General features: G+C 40.0%; 1 protein-coding gene across 3 annotated transcripts in view; it reads right to left on the bottom strand.

Annotated features, from left to right (window-relative positions):
• Positions 1–26,947, bottom strand: part of GLI3 (GLI family zinc finger 3) — a 201,911-nt gene that overhangs the window by 128,376 nt on the left and 46,588 nt on the right. For 2 of the 3 annotated variants that reach the window (XM_005486993.4, XM_026793419.2), the window contains exon 4: positions 6,598–6,840. In XM_005486993.4, the coding sequence (XP_005487050.2) occupies positions 6,598–6,840 (243 nt within the window). Of the gene's footprint in view, positions 1–6,597; positions 6,841–10,893; positions 11,048–26,947 lie in introns of those variants that run through there. The other variant, XM_014267034.3, reaches the window with a different exon arrangement.

The raw sequence follows: 26,947 nt of genomic DNA, 5'->3' as shown, positions 1-26,947 counted from the left end.
CCAGATCTCAAGCATCCAGAATGAAAGAGAAAATGAAAGAGAATTAACACAAGACAATCACAACAGAGGAGCATCCTGTACACATTAGCTACTCTGCCACTGATTTATTGCTACAGTTTTCTTAACAAAAGCTGGACAATGACAGCAGAGATGGAGCAAAAAACTCTCAATTTAAATGTTTGTTTTCTACATTTAGACACAACAGTTGAGAATTCTGGGCTAAATACAGACAGACAGGGCCATCTTAAGTCCCTGATATATCAGGTCATTCATACAGAGTATGAATGAGATCTGTTAACAGATATGACTTATGATACAGGGGCCGACCAGGCTGGCAGTCACACACTTAGGATCCTCACAGGCATGAAAATGGCACTCAATGCCAATCTCAACTTAGGCAATTAAATTCACTCTAGTAACATTGCCCAGAGAGAACCCCAATGCAAGAGAGCCATGTCACATTTCTCCCCACCTTCCAGCTGCTGATGCCAATTACATTGTAGGCACACACGATCAGCCCAAATTCACTACAGACCTTCTGCTTTAAAATTATTGTGACAAATGTCCGTGTATCAAGGGATACAACAACTTTGAAGAAGCTTTTCACTCTCTCCTGATTTAGGGACAGTGGATCTGCCTTGATGCTCAAGAGATGGATTACATTATTTCTTGGCTTTTTCTTTACAGTTCTTAACCATGATTCTGTGGCTCTGAGCAATGAATTCTGTCTCTTTCTATGAAGGCAGTATACAACAAATGCATACTGTAAAGCAGATAAAAAAGCTTTAGCTGGAAAAAATAAATCAAATCCATTAGTGTTTTTGTATTTGTCCTGTCTTCATCTTCCCTGTTCTTTAAAAAAACAAACACCAACAAAAAAACCACCACATATAAAAACCTCATCCCGCAGCTTTCTTAGATGCACTTGAACACCAAAACAAGAAACAAAGAGACATTAAAATAACATTTTTAATGTGCTTCTCAAAACATTTTTAGAATTTTGAAGTCCAACAGAATTACAGAGCTACAAATAATTTTTATAAATTCTTATTTAGAAATAAGAAATCTCCAACATTGTATTCTACCAAATCAAGCCAAGCCAAACAAAAAAAAAATTCAAAGAAAAAAAAAAATAGCAAAACCAAAACCAAACTAACAAAAAACATCACCCAAACCTACAAGTTCACCTTTCAATTGCTCAATCACATTACACTTCAAAGTTTTCCAGATACTGGCAGTTCTAGAGTCTGTCTCATACTGAGGAGAGAAAAAAATGCATAAGAAGGAAGAACATATCTACACACTGTAAACCTATAGGTGCAGTTGTTATTTCCATATGAGACCATCACACAGGAGACACTGCTGATTTCACAGGCCTCAGGAGAAATGGGCAGGAGTACTTGTAATGAGCAGTTTCAAAGAAAATATGGGAGGGTTGGGAGGCATCTTGGAGAAGCTGTTTCAACTTAGAAGCTGCTAAGCTTACAAGGTCTGCAGCACCTTCCTAAATTTCACACTGAAACTGCCTCTGACCATAAGTTTGTATTTGAGAACAGTAATGTTTTTTGTTGGAAGCTATTGAAAGATACTATTATATTTTAGACTTTTAATCCCAAAAATGTTTTCGCAAACACACTAATTTTTTTTAAGACCCACACTTCAGCTGCTCAGCTGACATGAGCAGTCTGACATTCACTTTTATAACTGAGGCTTTTTTCCTGGTGAGTTCTATTAAAAGCTTTAGATTTTACTTTTTTCAACTACTCCTACTTGACAACATTTGGAAACCACCCCATAAATCACTGTCAGTAGAGAGTTTTGTTACTAGAGTGCTCAAGCCTCTCCCCTGCAAAATGCTGCAGAGTTGAAGTAGGACCCAGATTCTCAGAGGCTAAACTCAGTATGAAACTGAAGAGCAACTAAATGTATTTAAAGACTCTGGCCCTAAATCTCTAGAAAGATTCTCCAGTGACATTTTCCTACCACTGTTCAACCAGGCCCGGTAGAAACTCTCTACAAAAAGCTGTCCTGGTCTCCTGTCACTAAAAGACACTGGGAAACTAGAGAGGAAATAAGAAAAGGGCCTGCTTTGGGGCTATCCAGAAGTACCTCAGTTGTCTCTCTTGAGTCCCAAATTATGCCAGGTAGATGACAAAGGAGGCCACCACCTACCCCTGTACAGGCCCTTTCCATGAGTCCATCTCCAGGTGGTGACCTGGATTGCTCTCACTGTCACATGTGCCACACATAGCTGGCCACTGTGGTTCAAGAGTCACTGCCATGAAAAGTCATTGCTTTCCAGTTACTGCACTTTGAAACAGTGTTTCCAGTTTCCAGATTGCATTTTAAGAAACAGAATTCCCCATTTTTTTCTGCACTCGCTTTTCCTTTCCAATGGGGATATGAAGGAAGGGGAATTCTTGTCAACAGAAATTAAAGCTAGTAAATGAACAAGTGCACCTAGTGAACCAGCATTGTATTTTCCTTGCTGGGGTCTTTCGTTCATGTTGCAAATTGATTTTGAGGTGACACTAACACTGGGTAATCTAACTCGGGCAGTTATGCAAGGCCCAGGCCTTACAAAGCTAAGCCCAAGAAGAGTCAGTGGGAACTGAGGGCAATCAATACCTTTGGAGGGCTAATCCTGTGAAATGTGCAATAAGCAGTTCCCACTTCCCCAGACAGATACAGAAGCTTCAACACCAGCAAAATAAATCCTTGGTAAGAAGAGGTGAAAAAAAGGAAAGGAAAAAAAAAAAAAAAAAAAGAAGTTCCTGCTTTCAGCTAGTGTAACCTCACTGAGATGAAGTGATTTACCACAAAGAGAATTCTGCAAGGGCCATACACTCCTGTACATATAAATATTTGGATCAGAGCCAAATGATCTGTCACTGCTTTTTGCTTAAGATAATTCTTCAGGTTTTGCTAATTAGGTACTAACAATTCTTTCAGACAAACTGTGTAACCCAGGGAAGAATATCAGCAGTATGTTTTAAATCAAAGTGTTTACATCAGGAATGATTCATTTTTTCCATGAGGAATGACTTCTGTGACAGGCTGTCTTAGCAGTGCCATAAATCTACATGAAAATTAAAACTGTGGAAGCAAATAACAAAGGCAAGTTGCTATCCCCATCTTCCCTGCCTCAGCCCCAACTCTAGAGATGGAATGTACATTAACAAGGGGCTCCAATTACCACTGGAATTAGTGTTTGAGAAACTCAGGGTTTTAAATCCTTTTAAGAAACACTGTGATTAAGGTCAGTAACTCTGCTCTCCTCAACAAAGGAGCTAACTCCAGCTCTTCTGTCATCTGTCCTGAAGCCTTTTTAAAGGAAAAAAAAAGTTTTTAGAAGTTAAACAAACAAAAACAGCATCTCCCTCTTCCTTTGTGAGCTGTGTTTAAATAGTGGTTAAGAAATCCATAACAAAAAAGACAGAAAAGAAAAATTTCTGGGTTAGGCCTGTGTTTTCCCTTTTATCTGTTGGAGAATAGAAGGCTGTGAGCTGAGCATGGGACTTCATTCACAGTCTCAGTTGCTAAATGGTTGAGGGGCTCTCTGGCGGTGCAGAAGGGCTGCCAGCTCCATAGCATGTTTCATCCCAGCTGTTTGAAAAGCTGGTTCACTTGAAACACAACCATTATCCCCACCCACACTCTGCAGGAGAGCAAACTCCCCCTCAATGAGGGATTTCTTCCACATTTATGGGAACTATTACTACCAACATTTACAACATCAGTCATTTTAATTAGAAAAAAATTAAAACAAAAAAATCCTGCAATACACAAACAGACACACACGTGTTTACATGTAAAAATGCAAAGCACTCAAGTTGTTTCTAATAACTGCAGCTCATGGAAGGAACATGCATTCTACACACAACTGACTTAAACACCCTTTTCTTTTTTTGTCATAAAAACATACAGATGTCTTTCTTCAAAAAATTGTTTTCCCTTTTCCTGTGTTACAGGAAGCCTGCCCACACTTTTAAATACAAAGTGGGTATAAATAGAAGCACGAATTAGGCATCTTGAGAGGTCTATATTTTCCAACCACAGGGAAACTAAGAAATTGCTGTAAGTGTTTACACATCTGACTATGTTGAATTAAAACATTTTCTATACATATGCCCAGTAAAACTAGCAAGAAATTAAGAGAGGAAAACAATAGCCTCTTTGGTTCTTTACCTGTTGCTACAGTGTACATTATTCAGCCTTCTTCATATGGACCACTAAATGTGTCAGTCTTAATGCAGTCACCACTCTGATGAAAGTATATCTTACATATATAAATGATACAGCCACTATGAAAATTTCAGTAAGATTGTCTGCTTTCCTATAAATCTAACTAGACATTTGTCTTTTTAGTTGTCTCTCTGTATCATAGCTATTAAAGGTAAATAAAAGCATGATGGCTCTTTTTATGACATTAATAGCTTGAGGGACTTTATAAATCAATGAATACAAATGTACTGCTCATTACAGGAGAGGGAAGCAGGTCTGTCCATCTGATGCTTTCTGACTTAGATTTCTGTTTTAAGATCTTGTTGCTCATTTAAAATTAACTCATCTCCTGTTTCTCTGCTGTTGTATGGTGGGGAACTTCTGGTGCTCTCTCAACTTCTGACATCAATGTTTTGCTAGCAGTCCACACAGCCTAACTAGCTAGCATTAATAGTCACAATACAGACACAGTAGCTTCATTAAATCTTGACAACCCTTGTCAAAAGGTGAATTTGGGAAAATAAACCAAAATAAACTCATTGCAAACCATTCAGACACATCCTGACTGACCAGATCTTTTTCTTGTGTCAGAACCTTCAGTAATTTCAGTAACACTTTGAACAAGATTTAATGTCTGAGCTGGCAGCTGGTCAGATTGTCAAAATGGCAATCTTTCCCACTAAATGCAGCATATGGTTTGTTGTTTTTGAGGATTGTTTTTGTCACACATTTCATTCTTCCCCAGCTGTACTGCCTACAAACAGAGAAGCTATTTTGCTTCCCCAATAATACTTGCTTGTTTTCTTGGCTTTCTTTTAAGCTAGATTTGGGCATTTGCTAACCAGAAGCTAGGAATGGTGCCTCCAACCCCCGGGGTAATACTTGTATGCCCTGCTGCTCACAAGCTGGCCGCTTGCACTGCACATTCATGCCTCTCTGGCAGGAGTCTGCCACTGGTGTGCTGCAGCAACTGTGTGCTCCTCAACAGAGAGATGAGTAACTCCCCCAGAGGGTTTGAGCAGGTCTGTAGGAGAGCAGGAGAGGAAGGTGCACAAAAATCAACTTACTAGACTGAAAAAGAGCTCGAAAGCTTAACTGCAAACTTTTTTCCTAAATACTGATCTAAACTATACAGACAACAAGTGTTCGTTTTCTCATAATACCTCCATCCTTATTAACAATCAGGCTCTTTTTTTTTTTTTTTTTTAAAGGAGGTTGGTGAGACTTAAGGTTGTGCAAGACATACTTTGATCTGCACCCTGATGAGTGAACATTCCCCTTTGCTGCTAGCCCAACTAATGAAGGGATAAAATTAGCTTTTATCCCTGGCACTTTCTTTAGCAAAAAAACATGCACTAATCAGCTGTCCTCACTAATCAGTCGTCTGGCTAATGACCTTTTGCCTTAAAACACTAAAATTTCTGAATGATGTTAAAAAAAAAGGAAAACCAATGCAGACTGCTCTCTCTTTGTGGGTCTTAAGCCTATCATCTGGAATTGGAGACTGAAAGGTTAAATGGCAAATCTGTATCCTGACTGGGTGATAAATCTATAATCAAAAGGCACAAGCCTTGACACCTCAAGATGTACTTCATTACGACACAACTAAATGATCTTTTTTCTCTTTTTTTGGTAAACTAGAAACAGATGAAAAAAAAAATTGCTTAACTCCTTCATACTTTGCGCCTGTGGAGAAATCCACTCCACATCTGTGTTCAAGTGTCAGTTAATTTCTTACTTTTTTATTAATGCCTGAGTGAGAATTCAGAAGTTGAAACCATTTGCCTTTTTTCCTCCCCCTTAAAACTTCAGGGAACTATAGCTGGGAAAGAAAATTGCAAAAACACTCCATCAAGCCTGCATTCTCAAACACACTTGTGAATGTCTAAAAAAAACCCTACAAAACAAAACAAAGAGTCCCAAAGCACAAAACTAAGCCTTCCAATTCCCCAAATTCTCAGTATACAGGACACAGTCCTTCTTCCTCTCAATAACATACTTTAACATTGTTTTAAAAGAGTGATTTTTAAGGCCTGTTTCATTTTCCTTCTCTGCTAGCTATAATGAGGCCCGTTTTTCTTCATGTTTTAAGGAGGTGGAGCAGAACACAACCCTGGATGGCTGAGGAGGATTAGCAACAGATGAGATGTCCTGTGGAAGTCACTTTGCAGAGGCCTGCAGTAATTTCTACCTGCAGTGCAACTGCACCCTGGTTTTTAACTTCAGGAAAAAAAAGGAGATTGCATTTACCACAAACACCACTCCCTCCAGATAAAGCAGTTCTCCCCAGGGACAAGTAAAGTGACAAAATCACATTAAATTTGACAACCTTCCAACTTTGCATCCCCAAATAAGGCAGCGATCAATACTCACGGTAATGAGGGTCCATGTAGCCGTTTCGGGGGTCCATGGTAAAGAGCGTCCCGCGGTACGGTACGGAAGGTTCAGGAAGGTGCGATATAGATCCATGGATCTCCTTCTTGATTAATGAGGCCCTTTCCTCACTCGACGTGGAAGGCTCTTCACTGATCTTGCCGAGGCCTTGCCCACCCTGCGGCTGCATTGTGATCGCGTTCCTTCTCTCTCTGTGATAGGTCTGCCCAGGACTTTCATCCTCTGCAAAAAAACGAGGGAGAAGAAAGAGAGAAGGGAAGAAAAAAGAGAGACACACACTTTTAGCCCATTTATAGCAAATACAATAAAGAAAAGTTCTCCCCCCGCTGCCCTCCTCCTCCTCCCGGTGTAAGTTTGTGACAGGAGGTGCCTGTGTGGCTGTGAGGGATGGCCTGGGGACGCTTGCCCATTCAGAGCCGGCAGCAGCCGAGCAGTAGATCACCGTCACCCATGCACTGATGCTCCTCCAGCGGGGCTATCAATTGTGCAGGAACAGACAGAGCCTTGCTGTTTCCCTGCCTCTGGGACAAGGAGACTGGGAGCTCCCTGATGGGGAGTCAAGAAATGATTTGTCACACAGAGGAGAAGATGAACCCCATCAGCCGGGTCTAAATCACGCCCAGCCACCCACCACAGCTCTGCAGCCCAGCTCCAGGTCCCTGGGATTTGCCTGTGTGAGGGGCTGAAATCTTGCAGGGAGGTTGGCAGTGATCAGAACCAAGGTGGGCAGCAATAAAATGGGTACGACTGCTCAAGATACAGGACCAGCAGCATCAGGCAGGCACAAGCAAGGCCACCTGCTCTGACAGTGTCACCATGTGCAGGATGGCTGCATATACTCCCCCTACCTCTTTTTCCAATATCCACAAAAACAAAGCCACAAACTCTTAATGAACAAGGGGGAAGAAAAAGCCGGGGGTAAAATAATCATAACTAAGAGCATCAAACCCAAGCCCTAGTTTGGAGAAAGCCTCTAGGCCTTGTAATGGGAGAAGAGCCTCCTGACCGTGGCTCTACCAGTCTTCCTTGCAGACAGCTCCAGGACTAGGTGCTAAAACAACCCACTGCTCCCACAAGAATTTTAACCCCTAGGGACTACATACACCCTTCAAAAAGCAGACAAAATGGTTCTGTTCTTCAAAATCAAGATGCGTGCTCCTAGCTACATTTCACACATGCCATGTGGCAGAGGGGCTTTGCTAGGTACATAAGTCCCTAATGTAAATGCTCTCCTTCAGTTGCATTATTGGTTTAAAATACAGATGTTTCTCTAAACAAGCATGACTGCTTGCTGCCTGTAATCCTTGGCCAATACCAATGCTTCAGGTACAGCCTTATTCCATCAACCACACTGCACGTGCAAGCGTACACCAATACATCTTGAAGAAATACTGATAAAGATTCTTCATTTCAAAGTTGCTCTGCAGTTCTAGAAGTCCACAAGGAATCTCAAATTATTAAATGCTGGGCACAAAAATGGTAACTAGAAAAGGAAATGAAAACACCCTTAGGAAATAAAACTCAAGTGCTCTTACTCTACAATCCACATGCAAGGAAGAATGATTGACACCAGCGCCAAGACTGCACTTCTGTTGTCAGAGATTTGAGGTCAGGGCTAAGTTTTCACTTGTACCTTTCCCTGGTGTACTTGTTCACACAGCAAAAGCAGCAGCCAGCAACTCACCGGGTGACTACACTCAGCAAGGCTGACCAGCGTGACTCAACCTATGTGCCTTTACACGAATTAGATTAGAAACAAGCTCTGGACATACAGATACCTGGCCATTAAACATGTAAATTAGCCACACCATTGCTTTGAATGAAATGCTAACCAATTTTTTCTCTGCCTCCTCTCCCCCCAAGTAGCAACAACACAAAAACTCAGCAGCATAGCCTATTGAGCACTTAATTATTTTTCTATCTCCAAGCATTACAGCAACCAGGATTGCTGACTTATCAGCATCTTCCAGGGACAGAATTCTTTTTGCAGCCAGTAATTCTACATACAGAGCTTTTCCAGGGTTGGGTCTGAGAAGAAAGAGTTAATGGAAATAGACAACAACATTACAGAGTTTAAACCCTTCGCCCTTTCCTACTTTTTATTAATATGCACAGGCATTGGTCCCTGCTCTGGATTAGCAGGGTTTAAGGTTTCAACTTTTTACACTGAAGCTGGTTTTCGTTAGAGAACTGCAAATCAGGGACTAAAACTTTAAAACTTATATGAGGTTTTTAGAAACCCGCTTGTATAACAAAACAAAAAAAAAAATCAGCCCAAAGATATATTTTCCATCAGGTTTCTCTTTAGCCAGAGTCTTCTATGTTAAATTTCAACCTAGAGTGAACTTTCACTGATGAGACGTAAACTCCTATAAAAACAGGGTATTACACTTCATTTGAAATTCTGACAGACTCTTAAGTAGAGCAAGCTAACCAGTGCTACAACAGTTCAGAAAGCAGAAAGAAAGCTAGAGTGATTTGTGGGGCTGTATAATCACTCAGATGATCAGATAGGATTTCAGTTCTTTTACTCTTCCATATAAAGATAATATTTGTTAAAACTGCCATCCTGGGATACAACAAGAAGCTGACATTTATGTGCGGGCTCCACTTTTATACTTTTCTTCTCAAAACACGCACACGTCATGAATCAAGGTACTAGTGACTGTTATGGAAAAGGCTGATTTTTCTAATTGCTGAATTAAATTCAAAACCTACTTTCAGTAATTTAGAAACAAAAGGGAAAATATGGTTTGTTTTAATAAGGTTTTCCCTTTTTTGGTTACTTGAGAAAAAAAGAAAACAAAACTATTTTTCCTTCTGTATCAACGATCTCTCTCCCATTATAAAGTTATTGCCATGTGCCATTACAAGTCAAAAGTTTCTGGATATTTTCTGCCACACAAAAATTGCTCCACAAGTATTTAACTAAACATGATGGCATTTTTGCAATAATAATAAGGTTTATTCATCAGCCAAGCAGCTCGCTAAGCACTGACTTCACACCACTGGGATGCTGGTGATGGGGGCAGATGAGAAATTTGACAGCACCCACGCTCCAGGACGCTAAGAGCCCTAAGAGCTGAACAGTTTGCAGGAGCTCCCCGGCGCCGAGCGGGAAACTCCTCTTGCAGTGAAGCTGCCGGCTCTCACGGCAGGCGAGCCACTCCAGCGTGCCAAAAGGGGAAAGCTGTCTAATCTTGTTCTGGTTCAACTGAAGCGTTCAATAAAGTTTCAAGAGTAAGTGCGGGCAAGGCGCGCCAGGCCAAATTATTGACAGAAACACACTGTCCACCATGGCAACAAGTGGGATTCTAAAGCAAAAATGTAAGCAAACAGCCCACTTCTCCAGCAGCATCTGCCAAAGGGGTTTTACAGCCAAATAAGTGAGAACTGTTCTGTTACTGCTCTGCTCACGTTGGAGAAGTGACCAGCTTTAGGGTCAAAAGATGCATCTGATTTATTAAAATGCTGCAGAGAGACAAATGCCAAAGTAAACAATGAAGCTGGTGGCAGCCCACCAACTCCAGTACAATTCCTCCCACCTTTTGCCAGTGTAAGAGGGAAGGGTTAAATAAGAAAAGAAAAAAGCGATCATGCCCAAGAGCAATCTGCATAAGCTTCTCTTTCTTCACATACACCCTTTCTCTGACTTAACAAGCCAGTAGCCAGAGACACATGTTAGAAGTGTCCAGTCTTGAATGATCACTTTAATCCAGTATTCTCACATCCACTGAGAAATGCCTGATTTAGTCCTGCCATTTTGATCAGAAGCCAATTTTATTAGAAGTGCTGAGCACCTCACTTAATGGAGCACCTCTCACTCAATCAAAAAGCTTTCTCAAAAAACTCACACTGGACAGCATGCCTGAGTAAACACACTTTTAATTGCACAGCTAATTTACTCAGAAAGTTTTAAAAAAATCAGCCCAAGCCAAAACCTAAGGCAAAAATCCTTTAAACTTTCTTTACCTGTTGAACTTTTTGCCTTTTTTTACCATAGACCAAGACAAAGTAGAAGCTATTTTACTTTAAAGCACCTAAAGCCAGCAACTGAAAAAGAAGTTTAAATCTATTGATAGAGCACACTAAAAGTCAATCCCAACACACTTCAGAAACACCCCTGATTAAACAAGACAACACCGGCCCAGTTAAATCTCTTAATATATTAAGTTTCATCACCATATTTCTGCTTGCAACTTCCAGAGAGCACTGCTATCTCATGAGAGATCTGACAGCACTTCAGCAGAGTAAGAGAAAAAACAAGGTACTTACAACTCAGTCCAAGAGACCCTGCCTGATGTTCCCTCTAAGCTCTTCTCTTCTCTTGACCAAAATTCTCTGGCTACCAGGACATGGGCATTCCTCCCTCTTTTTCTCCCTCTCCCTTCTCCCCCACCACCACCCCCCCGCCCCCATCTCCCTCCCTCTCTCTCAAAGGCAGTGCTTCTCCCATTAGAGGAATTAAAAGTGGTTGGTGCCATGCTAAATTTAACAAGCTCATTAGTATTCTTCCTGTGTGCTTCCTAGTGAACTCTCCCTATTCAAGCAGCTCTCTCTAGCTGAGGGGTCAGGCGGCTAATCATTAAATCAAACTAATGTCACCCTATCACAATCAGCCTAAGAGAAGGATGGTTTATTATTTCAGTTTATGCTAAATAAACGGTTTTACAAATGGTCTCCAAGCAAGGTCAACAGCAGCTTCAATTACAAGACAAACTTAACAAGAGTTGCTATAAACCAAGTGCTCCATATTGACCTAAGCACAAGCTCGGCTCTGCATATTGCCACTAGCAGGATTGTACAGGAATGCATATTGTAAAATAAAGGAAAGGGTAATCTTTTCTTTGCCAGAATTTGTGACTGCACAGAGACTGCTCATTCACCTCTCCCCAACCAGATTGCTGCTCAGCTCAATTCACCCCACACAAAGGCTGAAGACCAGACCTCAATGGACCGAGTGAAACATGTTCAAAACTAGGCTCTCTATTGTGACTGAATTTCTTAACATCTTTTCAAAAAGCGGAGAATGCCTTGAGGCTAAAGGAAGAAACAGGCTAATGGTGAATTGGGAATACTGAGCAAATTTCAGAGCCCTTTCCTCCTAGCTTTTGAGGTTGAAAGCAAGCTCTTTCCTTTCAAGTTTCAAAGTCCTTTTTCCTCCCGCAGTGTCACAGAAGGATTTGAAAAGAAGGTAATTGTGCTCACAGTCCCCCTGATCAGAGCTTACGTCCTATTTCTGGTATTTCAGAATACTTCTTGCAATAATGGTGCATATAGCTCAATCCCTTAACCGTCCTGCACTCTGCAATTGCTCATTAAATGAACAATTGCTGGTATAAAATGCCTTTTATGTTCAAGGTCTGGATATAAGATAAGCATTCTAGTACTCTAAATTTGGTTTACTAAGGAAACTCTCCATCATTAAATTACAAAACTGAAATCAGAATATCAGTCTTTCCCAGAAAAGCAGCATTTTAGATGCTGTGAGCCAGAAGGAAGGGGGAAGGTGGAATGCAAAAAAGATTGACTACTTAGATTCTTAACAGAACAGATACCTAAGTAAGAAAGCCATTTCCTTCTCATTTAAGGAAGGCTAAGTTTTTGACATCTGATGTTTTCTTCCTTGAAATGACGCAATAGAGCAATTGCCAGGCTCATTAGGACACCCCTACCTGCATCTTCTTGCACACACACACTTTTCACTTCTCTCTGACCACCTTAAGAGCAACATCGGAGGAAATAGATCTGTAGGATTGTGCCTGCCTTTAAAAACAGCATGTGTTGTAAGCAAAATTTTGTTTTAGGTGAGTACAGTAGCTTAAATTGGACACACTTGGTCCCAAGTTTGTTATTTTCCTGCATGTGGAGCAACTGCACAAGAAGCACTCTGGAAACACTAACACAGATATGAAGGATGATGCTCATAATTGGTTTTAAAAATAGACTCCGCTAGATAACAATACTGTACTCACTTAATTTGCAATGCTTAAGCATACCTTATACAAACCTTTTGTGCTTATCAATAACGTACATTATCTGAGCTTACCACTGAAAATTTATAGTTTTCTATTCCTACTTACAATGCATTTTTAGCTTAGTTATTTTTTCTTTTTCCTATGTATAGTAATTTCCAAGAACTGATTTGTGATCTTTGGAATATGAATACACAGTTCTTTTGTAATTTTGTTTGTTTATTTTGAAAAACATGTTATATTCTTTTGTTGTCAACTTTAGCTTTCACTAGAAGAAAAAGGATTTATCAGTGAAGGAGAGAGGGGACCCAATCCCTACAATACCTACCTAATACTCCACTCACACTCCCTTGTTTTCCTCAAATGACACATACATTCATTTTTGCTGCATCTGCTGCACAGCTTGGTTCAGTTCCTTTTTTGACAGTACAGAGGACAGAACACAGTGCATCAATACAGTGCCTATGACTTTAGAAACAGAGCCTGATCCTGCATTCCTGAGTCAATGGCAGAGCTCCCACTGACCTGGGCAAGACAAAACTGGGCCTGTATGGAGTTCACACCACTCCAACACTAAACCAGCAATGCACTGTTATCAGGAGAACATCACTCACAGCCTTTTCCAAATGTGTGAGTAACTCTTCCCCAAGACCGATGGGGAACCTGAGAATGGCACGAAGCAGCTTAAAAAACTCAGGTAAACTTTTCCAGACCCCTAAATCAGAGAGAGCCTTCTAAGTAGCAATGTCTTTATCTCAATTTATCTCAATTCAGATGAATTTACAGTGCTCGTTACCTCCCCAGTCACTCCCAACTAAAAACAACCAGCTGAAGCTCAACAAACATATAGGAAATTATGTAAAATAAAGCCACCTTTAAAATTTCATACAAGCAAAGACCTACTATATTTATTTTACTGAGAGTCTGCATCTACAAATCCCTCCATGAGATTGATAGGGAAATGCTAAAAATCTCATATAAGCTGAAAAAATCCTACTGGGAAACACAAGAGGCAGATGTAGGCACAGATACCTACACACAAAGGCAGAGTGCTGTGGAAACTTCCTTGTCAGTCCCAAGGACTCAGCCTCAGAGGACGGACAAAGACGGCAGGAGGCAGGGCTGGGCTGCCTTAAACATGATCCACATGATCTTGCTGATCATGCAGGACATGTGGAAAAAAAAAAGGAGTAACATTTGGGCATGTGCCTGAAGTTACTGACCTGACATTTGAGCCATCCCCGTCTCTTCTTCGGAACAAGCTACTGAAGTTGCTTGCTGGGAGCCAGATTCCAGCCAGATTCCGGCAGTATCCTGTTGGCCAAGTTCCCCTCCAGCTGCCCAGCTGAACCACCAATTAGCCCAGACTTGGAGCTTCCCCTCCTGCTGCCCAGCCACAGCCCAGACCTGCAGGGCTCAGAGTCTCTGGGAAGCTAATGGAGGGACTAATTCCCAGCAACTTGCAAGGTCAGCCTCCGAAGAAGTGAGAGCCTCACTTCTGAACAAGCCCTCTCCCAGCCCGTTTCCACGCGGGCTTTAAAATAACAAAAACAAACAATTTAAATCAAAACAGCTGAAAACCATTTTCTCCCTTCCCAAGTTCAGGGCTACATGTTTCTCCCATGGCAGACAGTGGATTACTGTGGTGATACTTAACACCGCTGGCAAGCGCAGCCCCCAGCACTCTGGTTTAGGTGTGAGTGACGACATTGACTGTGGCAGGAGAAACACTAAATCCTACACCTGGGTACCAAGCAGGTGGCAAGATTTTAAATTTACCTTCATGGGGCCTGCAAGGCCCAAATTTTGCTTGCTTTACTCACACTGAAATTCTGGGGATTCAGTGAAACTACTTGTGCAAGTAGAGCAAGAGGGATTCAAGTCCAGCATCAGAAATGCTCCAACCACTGGGCACGAATAGTCTGTCTGGAAAATGCACTGAAGATGTTGGTTGGCATGTGGAAATGCTGTATCAGTATCTTGATGAGAAAGGAGCTCTTAGTAGTACCAGGGCTTTGTAGCTCCAGTGAACAAGAAAAAACAGAAAGGCGTAATGCAGAAGTAGAAGACATTTCAAGGTAGAATTAATTGGCAAAATTAACATGTAGCCTGTAATTTCTCCTTTTAAATTTGCAGAACTAGAAGGCAGTCAAAAGCACTTTCCTTTCTTGGTATAATAAATTTTATGTTTTGATTTTGCTACTTGAGGACTGGGAAACTCAAATGAGAAAAAAATATTTCTTTGAAGAACAAACTTACTTTTTCATTTCCCCTCCCAAAAAACTGTTCTACCTTACAAAATTTTGCAAAGATTGAAAATTACCATGCGACAACCTCAGCAAACTAGAATATTTGCTCAAGGTCTGCTGATCAGGGCTAAAACTCAAGCTTTGCACTTTCAAAATATCTCCAGGATCGTTGCCCTTCTCCAACATCTGGACTGTTCAAAGAGCCAAGAGAGTCAAACATAACTAAAAGACAACAACAGTCATCAGGATCTGACCTTTGGCAACTATTTCTCAGAAAGAAAAAGCTCCTCAGCCTATTGTAAAACTCTCAAAAGGATCCTGATTTAAAAACATTATGAAGTTCCTTCCATTAGCCAGTTATTAGACTGTTAGTCATTGCTTACTTTGAGCAGGCTAATTAGTTACATCAAAGGCACTACAATAAATTCCCAGGAGGGTTTTGGTGGGGGGATATATTTCTCAACCATCTAATAGCACATTTATGCCTATCTGTGGGTAACTGCCTCATTTCACTCAGACACTGGGGGACATATTCTGTGCTGTCACTTTTTACCAAGCCAGCAGCAAGACCAGGCCTTAAAGCTGTTTGAAGCCTGATATAAATGTGATTAGCCATGCTTAAAAGCCACAAAAGAGTGAAAGAGGAGTTATAAACCCTTTGGTGCACCATCCTTTTGCACCGTCTACAGCACAGACACCTTAGCCTTGAGAGAATAAAAAAATACAATTACTCATAGTGTTGCATACAAACAGAATTTTATTTCTTCCCTTTTTCCTTGGATGGGTTCAAACTCCTAAATGGAATCATTAGCAAATCACCAAGTAGTGTGCAACAATCCAGGCAACTCTTCAGTTTAGATGGCAGATATCACCTATTTAGTTGCGAAACTTACTTATTGCTGCATCTTTTTGCACAGCTGCAGTAAGACTTTTGTTTCCATTATATCCCTTTACTTCTGGTCTCTGAAAAATACCAGTTGTTTAAAAATGTGTTATGGGTTACTCTGCCCTGATTCACAGTGGCTGCAATCTCTGGACAATGATTTCAACAAAGTTTTCTAAGGGTAAAATTTTAATGCCATATATATTTCTTGGTGCAGATGTGTATGTACTTCTACATAAAAAAGTGTAGTCACAGGCTACACAAATCACACCCACAAATTCAGCTCCACCTTACATTCCATAAAATCCAACCAATTGCAGATGATACGTGATTGCAAAAAAGTGTCCACACAGGCAGTCTGGACACCTGAATGTAGAAATGAGACTTTTCACAGTCCTCATCAGCAGTCTAAATAATTCAGAAGAATACTGCAAAGCATCATAAGATTTGCAGCAAAGGATGTTTTCAAACAAAGCAAAAGTCTCAAGCCCTGTACCCCAAGCAATCTGATGCTTTGAACATTAGTGCACTAGTTTAGAACAACAGAGCTACTAATCCACAGATATTGCAAAATATTCCTTTTATCAATGCTGCTTCTCTACCAGGACTATATTCTGAATGGCCCAAACCTGGCTTGTTTACCTCTAAAGCTAAAGCTCAGGAGCTTTCTTCTCTGCCTGGAGACACTGTTTACCAAAGAAAACAACTCTGCTTAAGCCTTCAGAAGATCTTAATCATCCCAAAGACCAATCTGTTTTTTCTCGCCTCTGCTCATTTTCTGCTCAGTTTTCTCCACTAAAGAGGATATGCAAACTCTGGCAGGGGTGCATGCTGCCATACTTTCATCACTCCTGCCTTCACATTCCAGTCATCAAAAATACTGCTAACAGCCACAGCAAGCAGCCTGGGTCCCAGAATGGGTGCATGCCAGTAGGCAAGGAGGGATGGAAACTGGAGAGCCTGGAAGGAAAGGACAGAGCAAGTTCTTCATACCATGATTTCCCTCACCTAGGGGATGGAATCTTCTCAAAAGCTTTGGATCTTTGGATGCGTGGAGTTGGAGAATTAAGACAACTTAAGAATTAAGACAACCAGTCCCTGGCTTACTTGTCAGTGCCTCTCTCCTCCCTTCGTCACTTCCACTGCACACTTCTGGCCAGGCTTTCCACCCTCTGACAGGGTCTGCCAGCCTTGTGTGCTACATTTGAGAAAAGGCAAGAAAGCTGAGACACACCAGCTTTTTCCAGCTTCTCAACACAACCCCACAGGGGAAGGAACTGAATGCCAACCAGACCACTACATGGATGAAAACAAGTTGATGATTAATGTTTTCTGCTGAGTTTCAGGGATGAGCAAAACTTTTTTTTGAGATTTCGCCTTTTTTTATTACTTATGCATTTGTCTTTTTAACCTTAATGCTGGATAACAGATTTTAAAAGACAGTGGAATATTGGCCTCAAGCTTTTACTGATTAACTGCATATATGTACTTAGGTGCTTATAACTGCCTTAAGCAAGATTGTATATTTCCATTTATCAAAATGCAAATGGGCACCTGAGATCATAACAACAGCCAACTTAGAAAAACAATCCTATGTTCACAAAAAAATGGCAGAACAATTTAAAACAGCACTCTCCTCCTACTACAGTAGCCATGTGAGCTCGAAAAGGGCATTCTCAAATTGTTATACAGGTTTTGCTGCCTTCATCTATCCACAATCTGGCAGGAGGAGATTTCAATGTTTCCTTATTATTTTTTTCATTTGTATTCTTGGCTACCTACATTCTCAGGCATCATCCATTTCAAAGAAAAATAAACTACGGTTCATCTCCCAAAAACATAAAATAAGCATGATTTCTATGAAAGGAAGGCTGGGGAAGGGAAAGGGAATCACCTGGAAAGTTCATTTGGCTATATACAAATCAAAAGAAAAAAAAATCCCGGTGCAATACCCAGCAGTACAATCAATTCTGTAACTTCTGTGTGCCGCAGAGGAATGCTAAACTGTAGCCAGCACAACTTGGTCTTCTTCACTCACCAAATGCATAAAATACTGATAACTGATTTCATAAGAGAAAAAATATTTTTATACAGCAAGTAACCCAGTGTGATTGAAGGATTCAAGGTCCATTTGATTTATATACAGAAACATCTACTTAGATTTGAAGGCAAAATGTGTTGAAGAGTCAGACCAAAGCTGCCCTACAAATCACCCTGCATATTAAATGTTCCAATTCTGAAAAAACAGAGTGTGCCTCCCATTTCTATTACGTCAAATGCTCATCCACAACTTGCACAACTTGTCCACAAATACATACTGTTGACTAATAACTATTTATCGTGTCCCTCTGAAGGCACATGAAAAAAAAAAACCAAAACATAAAACCAGAACAAAACTAATAAATCAACCTTTAAGGTGCTGTTGCCCTGAATTCAGGCAGCCTACCCCATCCAGACCCCTGCTATTCTTCAACAGCAGAGAAATCTCATCCAAAACACTCTGCTGCACCCTCTTCATTACAACTACCTTAACTGCTGAGTCATGGCTTTTAATAAATATCCTGAATTACTGAACAAGTGGACCTGATTTACCAGCATAAAATAGTCACGTAAATAGCCAAAGAAAGATTTTTCTCCAAGTAGTAGCCATGTTCTTTCTTCCCCAGTGCAGGACAGAAGTTCCATCTCACTGGCACCAATAAGAATTCATTTTTTTCCTCTATAAACCGTAGCCTTTTGGAACCACAATACAGATACCTCCCACATCATACTGTCAAATTCATCAAATTAAGAATAATACTTTTATGCTAATCTCATAGTTCATACCAGTTTTACCATAAGACTTGTAAGGACATACCTTACAAGTTTTACCTTGTAGTCTTTTACCATAAGACTACAAGGACAACTTGTAGTCTAGATACCTCCAGGTACTTCTATAGCTATTCATGACTATGTTGTCAACTGTGCCACAATCATTTGTTGTATTAACACATCCTCCTTGCAGAGGATATGAGATTTAACACATTTATCCTATAAAATTCAATTAGCCATTTCAGATGCACCAGAGTTGTAACATCAAAACCAGCTAGCTTTAAAGAAGAAATTCCCATTAGAAATCACAGTATTTTCATGGCAAAAAGACTGACAGTCCACAGCCTTCTCATAGCAGAATACATATTGGGCTTGCTTGTTGCAACTCCTTTCTAAAGACTAGAAAAAAATCTTTTCCAGAGCAGTAAGGTTATCACTGTCAGCTGCACTGAACTACATACTTCCCTCTCTTTCGGGTCTTATCTTCAAAAATCACGGAAACAAAGATGTAAACTTGGACATTAAAGAGTGTTAACATCAAAGTATATGCACTACTTTTGATATTAACCAAAGCCTTGAACCAGCAATCTAACTGGCACAAATCAGGGGTGTCTGTAATTTCAGAAACAGCTGAACTGAGCTCTGTGCCGTGGCCTGCATTTGCTCACTGACTTTTCAAAGCACACTATCCCTGTATGTTTTTACAACTACCTGCCAATCAAGAAAGCAGCAGGAATCCAAATTCACTTCTTGCCATTTTCACCATTTATCTGTCCATATTTCTTAGCATGTGAAGTTTTCTTTTTCTTTCTTCTCCTTTAAAATATTTTAAACCTTTAAAAACTTTTAACATCTCCATCCAGAGCAATTTCTGTGCACTGGATCAAATTATGGCCTCTATAAGATCCCTGCCCTTTGTTTTACATAAAAATTACTGTATGTAACAATTCAGCGGATAAAAAAGAATATAAAAGCACATAAAGAAATTGGATAAAAAGATATCAATAATAGATTAATATCTGTGTATTATTTCACTTGTACTCCCTCATCTTTCCCTCCCATTCCATCTATCACTCTTATGGTCTGCATATCCCAACAGACCTTCAAATTCTCTCATCAAAGAAGTTAAGTAAAAAAAAGATGTTTATGATCTCCTAACCTTTGCTATTTCCCACAAAAATCTGGGTTTTCATCAGCAGTCACACACACCCCCCCTTCTTGAAGACATTCCAATGCCATCTTCATCACTTGCATTCAAATAAGTCTGCACCAGAACTTACAGGCAGGACCTTACAAAAGGCCAGTGAAGATACTCAGCTAAGCAGGTGTCCTACAGAAAAGGCAGTGCAAAAAAAAAAATTCAGGTACACAGCTGGACAACACTTTGAATTTTAACTTTCCCTTGAGCTTTAACTCACCAATTTAGTCCATACTTAAGTCTACACAAGACTCAGAACTTGTTAACTCATAATATGTCATAAAACTTTAGCCAGGGCAACACATCATGGCTTGAGCTATAGCATACACATCTCTGGTTACAAGTATAAACTTCAGGATGAATGGAAAGAAGACAGGAAAGAAAAAGCTCAAGTTTAGATTCTTAGCATTTTTTTGGTACCCTATTGATGTTTTATGTTAACAGGACAAAACCCAGGATACTAGGATGCATGCTGTGATGCCACAAAATACAGTACATAACTGTACTCAGAGGGATGGCTCTCCTCCCATAATACAACACTCTTTTGCCTCATTTCTGAAGGAAACAGGGCTGAATAATATCAAGTGAAGGCAGAAAGCAGTTTGGTATCTATTCTACATATCTTTGAAACTCATTGATTGGATTAAGCCATTTTTGTCCGAGGCAAAACTTTTGGTACCAGATTTCTACCAAGAAAAAAGCAGCAGCTAGGTGAAGAGATGCTGTATTACCAACCTTCTCACATCGGGGTTGCAGAGTAATTTCTCTACATCGTACAGAAAGTATTAAGGAACAAAGTGTAATAAGCATCCCACCAGAAAAAAAAAACTCTGATCAGAGCCAGCATCCTAACTGGACACTAGAGAATCAAGACAGAAAGCCATGCCCTGGAGGCAATTCCCAGGAAGGTCCATTACTACTCCAAGCAGCTTTGCATTTTGAGCAGAGCTGCTGATTAGGGATGGGATCTGGAGCAAGTTTCCAGGACAAATCTTACAAAAAATCAGCACCAGGGTGCAACAGAATCACATGGGGGTCTGTGGGCTTCAGCAGCACGGGATGATTCAAACATCCACAGTGCTTGCAAGTTACTAAGTATTCTCTTGAGGACTAAGCATTTGTCTTCCACAATCCCTCTCAACCACTGAGGAATAGAATGTACAGGAATACTTTCATTTACCCAGAAGCTTTATCAACCACTCATGAAATTATATGCAGGCATGAAGATGGAGACCGAGAGTCTGTTTTGCCAGACTGACCATACATTTCATCACAAACTTGAAAACTATGCATGAACAGCTTTGATAAAGAACAGCAAATAAAAGTGTGGCCCAAGAGTGATCATTGACATCTTCATAGACCAGGAGCATGGCTGAAGAAATACCAGACTTGTATATCAGAAGCTAGGTTCACTGACAAAAGGGCTTTCTTCTCAACTTCTCAACAAGACCTCGCTTCACTTCAGTGGAAGCAGGAAAAAAGGGAGGAGTGGGCCCAAAGGAAGCTGGGAACAAATAGCACCTTAAACCAATAAAATACTCATGGTCCATCAAGTTGTCTCATTACTGAGAAGTCAGTAATTAAAATTTTAATGGCATGCAAGCAGGCTTCTAAATCATTAGGCAACAGAACACAGTGTCAACAATATCACTGAACAGAGAGATAGAGAAAAATCAACCACCCCTGCTTAATCACTTAGGACTCTGTCCTGCAGCTATTCAGCTGAGGAGCACAGAAGTCCCTTATACCACTGCAACTACCTGCTCTGTAGCAGTAGGTCATTAATTTATCCTCCATCATATCAAATGGTAATGTTTTACCTGCAAGGACTTGAGAGTAGGTATGCATTTTTGCCACTAGTATAAAACAAAACTATCATGCACTGTTTATGAAGCATTACATATCTATGCACACACAGAACTGTTGGAACATGAATAACACAATAAGAAAAATGATCGTTTGAAAGTAACAGGAAGCCCACAAGAGAAAGGCATGACAAAGTAATGGTTGCCTGTGCAGCATCACATGTGTAACTACTGCTTCAAGACACCAAAGTAACACACCATTTTTCTCTGCAAGACCCCAGCTTCATCCAGCACCACCCGCAGGGTGGACAGTGTGTGTTTCATAAACAGTGTGTCACTACCTGGTTCTCATCTTGGAGTTCAACATATGGCCCCTCTGCTCCATGTACTGGCTTCACTGAAGCCCAGCTCTGCAGAGAGATTATTACTTTCCTCCTGGACTTTCTCTGGCACTCATTACAGTATCCAAGTGCTTCATTAGTAGTATGAAAATGGTTTTTACAATAGTTCTCACAACATGAAGAGATGATCTTGTCCACTACCAACAGAGACTACCTACTTAAGTGTCTCTGGCTGTACATGCATAATCTAGAGAGCCTGAGAACCCATTTTCAGAGAATCCATTTACAGAGTATTTAGCATCAAATCTACTTTACACAGTTTGTATTTTCAAGCAAATCTATAACTGGCATTTCTTAGCATGCCCATATGCTTGCCTTTCTGAAAACCAGATGCAAGTAACATATCAACAAACAAAAAGAAAAACCTTCTATATTGGTGATGTTGACTTGCTCCAAGTAGTAAGAGGTCTAGGTTTGATGTAATTAATGGCACTGCAAAAATCCCTATATTTTTGCACTTATGCGGTTAAAGTGCATAAAAAGGTGGGAGTTGTGACTGAAGAATTTCTCATTTCTGGGGCCATTTATAAAAAGCTGCTCTCCTAGCAGGCATTTTATTATCTAAATATGAGTTCAGTCTGCAAAATCTCTTTCAATGGTAGCAGAGAGATATTTTATCTTCTTCATTATGTATTTTAATGAAATACAGAAATTTTTATCACCAAGACCTCCTCCTCAGTGTCAATGAAGCAAAAGTTGGCCAAAGGGGTGGCAGACTAATATAAAAGAAGAAAGTGGGGGAAAGAGAGAGAAGTATTACAGCTGCATATCAGTTTCTTCAGGTCACCACACAAGGAAGGGATGAATGCATGTGGTCATTTCATTAAAGACTGCGCTATAATGGACAGGCACAGAGAATTCTATGTTGGCATTCCTGATTTTGTCATATAAATAATATTTCTTTATTAAATGACTCACATATAGCTTCATAGTATTAAAAAAGCAACAAAGGAAAAAGCAAACTGGGAAGACAAATATGGCAGGCATAAGAAATGGGTGATTTAATTCAACCATTGACCCTTAGAAAGCCAACAAAACACCTTGTAACCTCAGTAAATTATCATTTCCCAAGACATTTGGAGCAGAAGATGACAGCATATCAAGGGTTCACAGACAGTTGCTGATAAGAGGAAATTTTGCATGTTGAACCCCATCCCAGGCTTCAAAGAGGAAATTTTTTTTAGTGAGAACAAACTTGCTGCTTTTTCCACTAATATGCATATTTTCTGTTCCATTTTTCCCCTTGTAACTTTGAAAATGTTTCATCATCCCAACCTATCTCCTCCTCCCAGACCTATTTGCTATTCTAACACTCACTCCACAGTCCTCTCATTTCAGACCCATCTTCTTTAACCAGTATCTGTTAGCCATGAAATCTAAGCTCTTTGTCCTATTCCTTGTGGGAAGAATCTCTTTGCTCAGTTGTTCCCATCTTCTCTCTCAATATGTCTTTTTCTTAATCTTCAGTCATGCATGCCAGTCATTGTGCTCCATTTCTGATGATTCCCTGTCTCTCTCTCTAGGTTCTCTGTCCAATCTCAGCACACTGAGCTTGGGCTCCTTTCGTCACCTTCTTTTTATGAGATCTTTTCTCTCTTACCCCTTTTCTCCCTTCTGACAGGGTTCCCACTCTCCAACTAAGCAGAAATCTTCCCCAGTCATTGTCAGCATCAAACCCTGGACTAGCTAAGGAAAACTGGTGGAGGCATCCTTCATATGGTATTCAGACCAGTTTCCTCTCAGTATTCCTTTTACATTGTTATCATTGACTTTTCTTTGACGCAGATGGCTCATAATAGTGATAGACCAGAAGCACTAAGGTCCGCTTGCATGCTTTGCAGGAAGAAGAAAGATAATACCTGAGGAAAAACTATCTCTGCAACTCTCACAGCTGCAGTCAAATGTGTGGAAGATGAGAAATGACATTTCATACAATGAGATTCATAAAGTAGGAACTATCTTTCCTAACTCTAATGTACTCTTGTTGTCCAGGCTCCTTCTATTGTTGGCCGAGAAATGATGCCTCTGGACTGGGACTCAGCCTATCTCAAAATGGAAGGACTCATCCTTTGAATGTACATCACTGACTACAGATCATCCAGACATTTACCTTTCAGAAAGATTAGGTAGATAAAATTGATCTACTATCCAGCTTTTAGAAATATGGGAAATGCAAACTGTTTTTCCACAGTTTTATATAGAAGGTACTGTTTTGCCATTCAGTAGTAATAATATCTGCCTTCAATCTTCAATTTACTTCTGCAACTGTTTGATCTGATTTTATCTTTAAGTAACATAAGTAGCCAAACTGAAGCTAATAAATGTCATTCTCTATTTCATTACAACAACCAAATACTGCAGAGGAGCTTGAAGAGCAGTGAATAATTCTCACTTTCAGGTGAATAATCTAATCTTTACTGGAGAAATTTAAGTCCCAGTGATACATGCATCTTAGGACAGACCTGATCACCTTCTCTCACTGCTTGGATAAGGAAGCCAGGCCAAAAAGCACCAAAACTGAACATCAGCACTGAAACAGCAACCAAACAATATGACTCATCTTGATTGGTTGTTTTAATCAAATATACAGTCTACCATTTTGTAGTGAAGGTAAGATAACACAGCCAAATCAATACGGCCATGTTCTACCAAAGCCTAGAGCAGAACACCAAACATTTGCAGCTTTATAATCTGTAAAACGACAATAGGTGTTTTATGAGATAGGCAGATGGACCCATTCCATACTCAGTTCCCTGGGTCAGATGTCTCTGAAGCTATAGACATCTGACTGCCTGAGCTACAAAGGTACTGAATGGTGGTAAGACCATTTACATAAGTGAAACACTTGGAAATTTTCAGTTTATGGACTTTATCATCACTAAGCCATTGCATTCATGATTTACTGACCTCTAATGTATTTAACAACTGAATTTCTGAAACATATCTGTCCTAGTGAACAACTGGTATTAGTCTGTGCCTACACAGAAGTCTGGAGATGTAAGGGACCAGGATCTCCACAAATGTTGTGCAGCTGGTATTTCTGTGACTTTTGTCTCTCTGTCTCTATCTGTTTTGGCTCTTTAGACTATAAACTCTCCACAGCAGGAACTGTCTGTTATCAGACATATATCCACAAATGAGCAAAGTGAGGCCTCTCAGAATGGTGCTTCAAAAGTACCACAAAAATGTTTTGTGTTTTTTCAGGCTACACAATTTGAGTTTCTCAGAAAACTACCAGAGACCCTGTATTTAAGAATCAGTTACCCAAATAATTTATGTTTTTTTACCATTGCAAAAAAAGTATCCTGGTCATTCAGAGTAAAACAGGGTGAGGTCTCAGTCATGTTGGAAGTACAAAGGAAGTACAAGACATTTTCCCATGTCTAAATGGCATCACTAGCATTTTATGAAGTAATCTCTTGAGTGCAACACTCACCCCTCCTTTCCAATTTTCATTTGAATTTGTCTTTCTTACCACTGCAGGAGTAGTTTGCCTGGACAAAAAAAAATTGGGAACTTTCAAGTATTTCCTTCTACCTCTACTTCCAGTAACAATTTGGAAATATCACTTGAGTCAGGGGGAGCTGTCTGACATCACTGGTCTGATCAAATGGAAAAGAAAAAGCACATGTACCCTATCTTGCTGAGAAGACCTGTTAAAAAAAAAAAAAAAAAAACAACCCAGGATCCAGTGAAGATTGATGAAGTGTACAGGACAGTTAATTGTCACTGTTCCCCGATGAGCTATTAAAGCTGTGGAGTAATTAAATCACATCTCATCTTTCTTCTTACACAGCCTGGACAATCTCCATGTTGGAGAAACGAGGGTAGGAATAAGAGGGGAAAGCTACAGATTGCTTTACTTGCAGAGCCTAAGACAACTTTGATGCAGCCCTTGCTGGGATTACAAAATCATGCAAGAATTGTTGTAAATCTGGGTGTTTGTAAATAAGGCTAAAGGTAGCCTTAGAAGTTCAAGAAAAATTCTCAACTATTTGCGCTTAGCTGGTATACATTTAGATTTTATCTTTTGAATTTTAACTTGGTTTGTCCAAATGTTTGATTAACAATTTGGGAGAGGCCATATTTACCACTGAGGCATAATGAGCTTTAAAACACTGTTACAATTGCTTAACAGCTAACCAAACTGGAGAGAAAATCAACCACAGAACAAAACTGGAGCAAGGGAATTGCTAACAAAAAAATACTTCTCCCTTCAGCTCTACAAAGAGATCAGAGAACAGTTCTTTACTCAAACCAGATTTTAGATGCTTCCTTCCGTGCACAGTACATATGGCTTGCATCTATTTTTTCTTTAAAACAGAGCTACATTTCTTCCTGTTAGTAAACATATCAAGGCTTTTAGGAGAACTAACAACAGCAAAACTTTTCTTGCTTTTAATGTAGATTGAATATGGGTATTCTAAAGAGGAAATAATTTCTCTGACCATATGCATAAACTGAATGGCTTTGTAAGAGTTAACAGGTAAAAATACTGCCTTACATAAAAATTCATTCATTTTTATACAACTTATATTTGAGAAGCTGTGTGTCTAGCACAAAAGTACTTAAACAAAACTGAATTTAACTTGACAAGAATACCTGCATTACCTCTTCCCCTCCAAGCTTACTTTCCCACCTGTCTCCTTATTCCACTTTTTTCTTTTATACGCCACCCCTTTCATACTTTCCTTTTTTCTTTAACAAAAGTCACTGCTGAGTAAAATATGAAACGCTAGCACAGGAACAGATAATTCCTTCCCACTGCCCTATCACCCCTTCCTCTGCCATCCTGAAGGCAATATAGTTACTCAGAAAGAAAAATTGATAACCATTTTAAGCAAAGCTAACAACTGAAATACTGCAGGTTTTCATGCTTCACGCTTCCAACATAACACATCATTGTCCACCCACTCCAGCAACTGGCTCCAATGTATTTAATTTCCCTCCCAACTTTCTCAGTTTGGTATCAAACACAGGAGAGAATTTGACCATACTTGTAAATGG

The sequence above is a fragment of the Zonotrichia albicollis genome, chromosome 1, assembly GCF_047830755.1.
Source record: "Zonotrichia albicollis isolate bZonAlb1 chromosome 1, bZonAlb1.hap1, whole genome shotgun sequence".
Classification (NCBI taxonomy): Eukaryota; Metazoa; Chordata; class Aves; order Passeriformes; family Passerellidae; genus Zonotrichia; species Zonotrichia albicollis.
The sequence above is the reverse complement of the archived record's forward strand: the minus strand, read 5'-3'. Positions and strand labels throughout refer to the sequence as shown.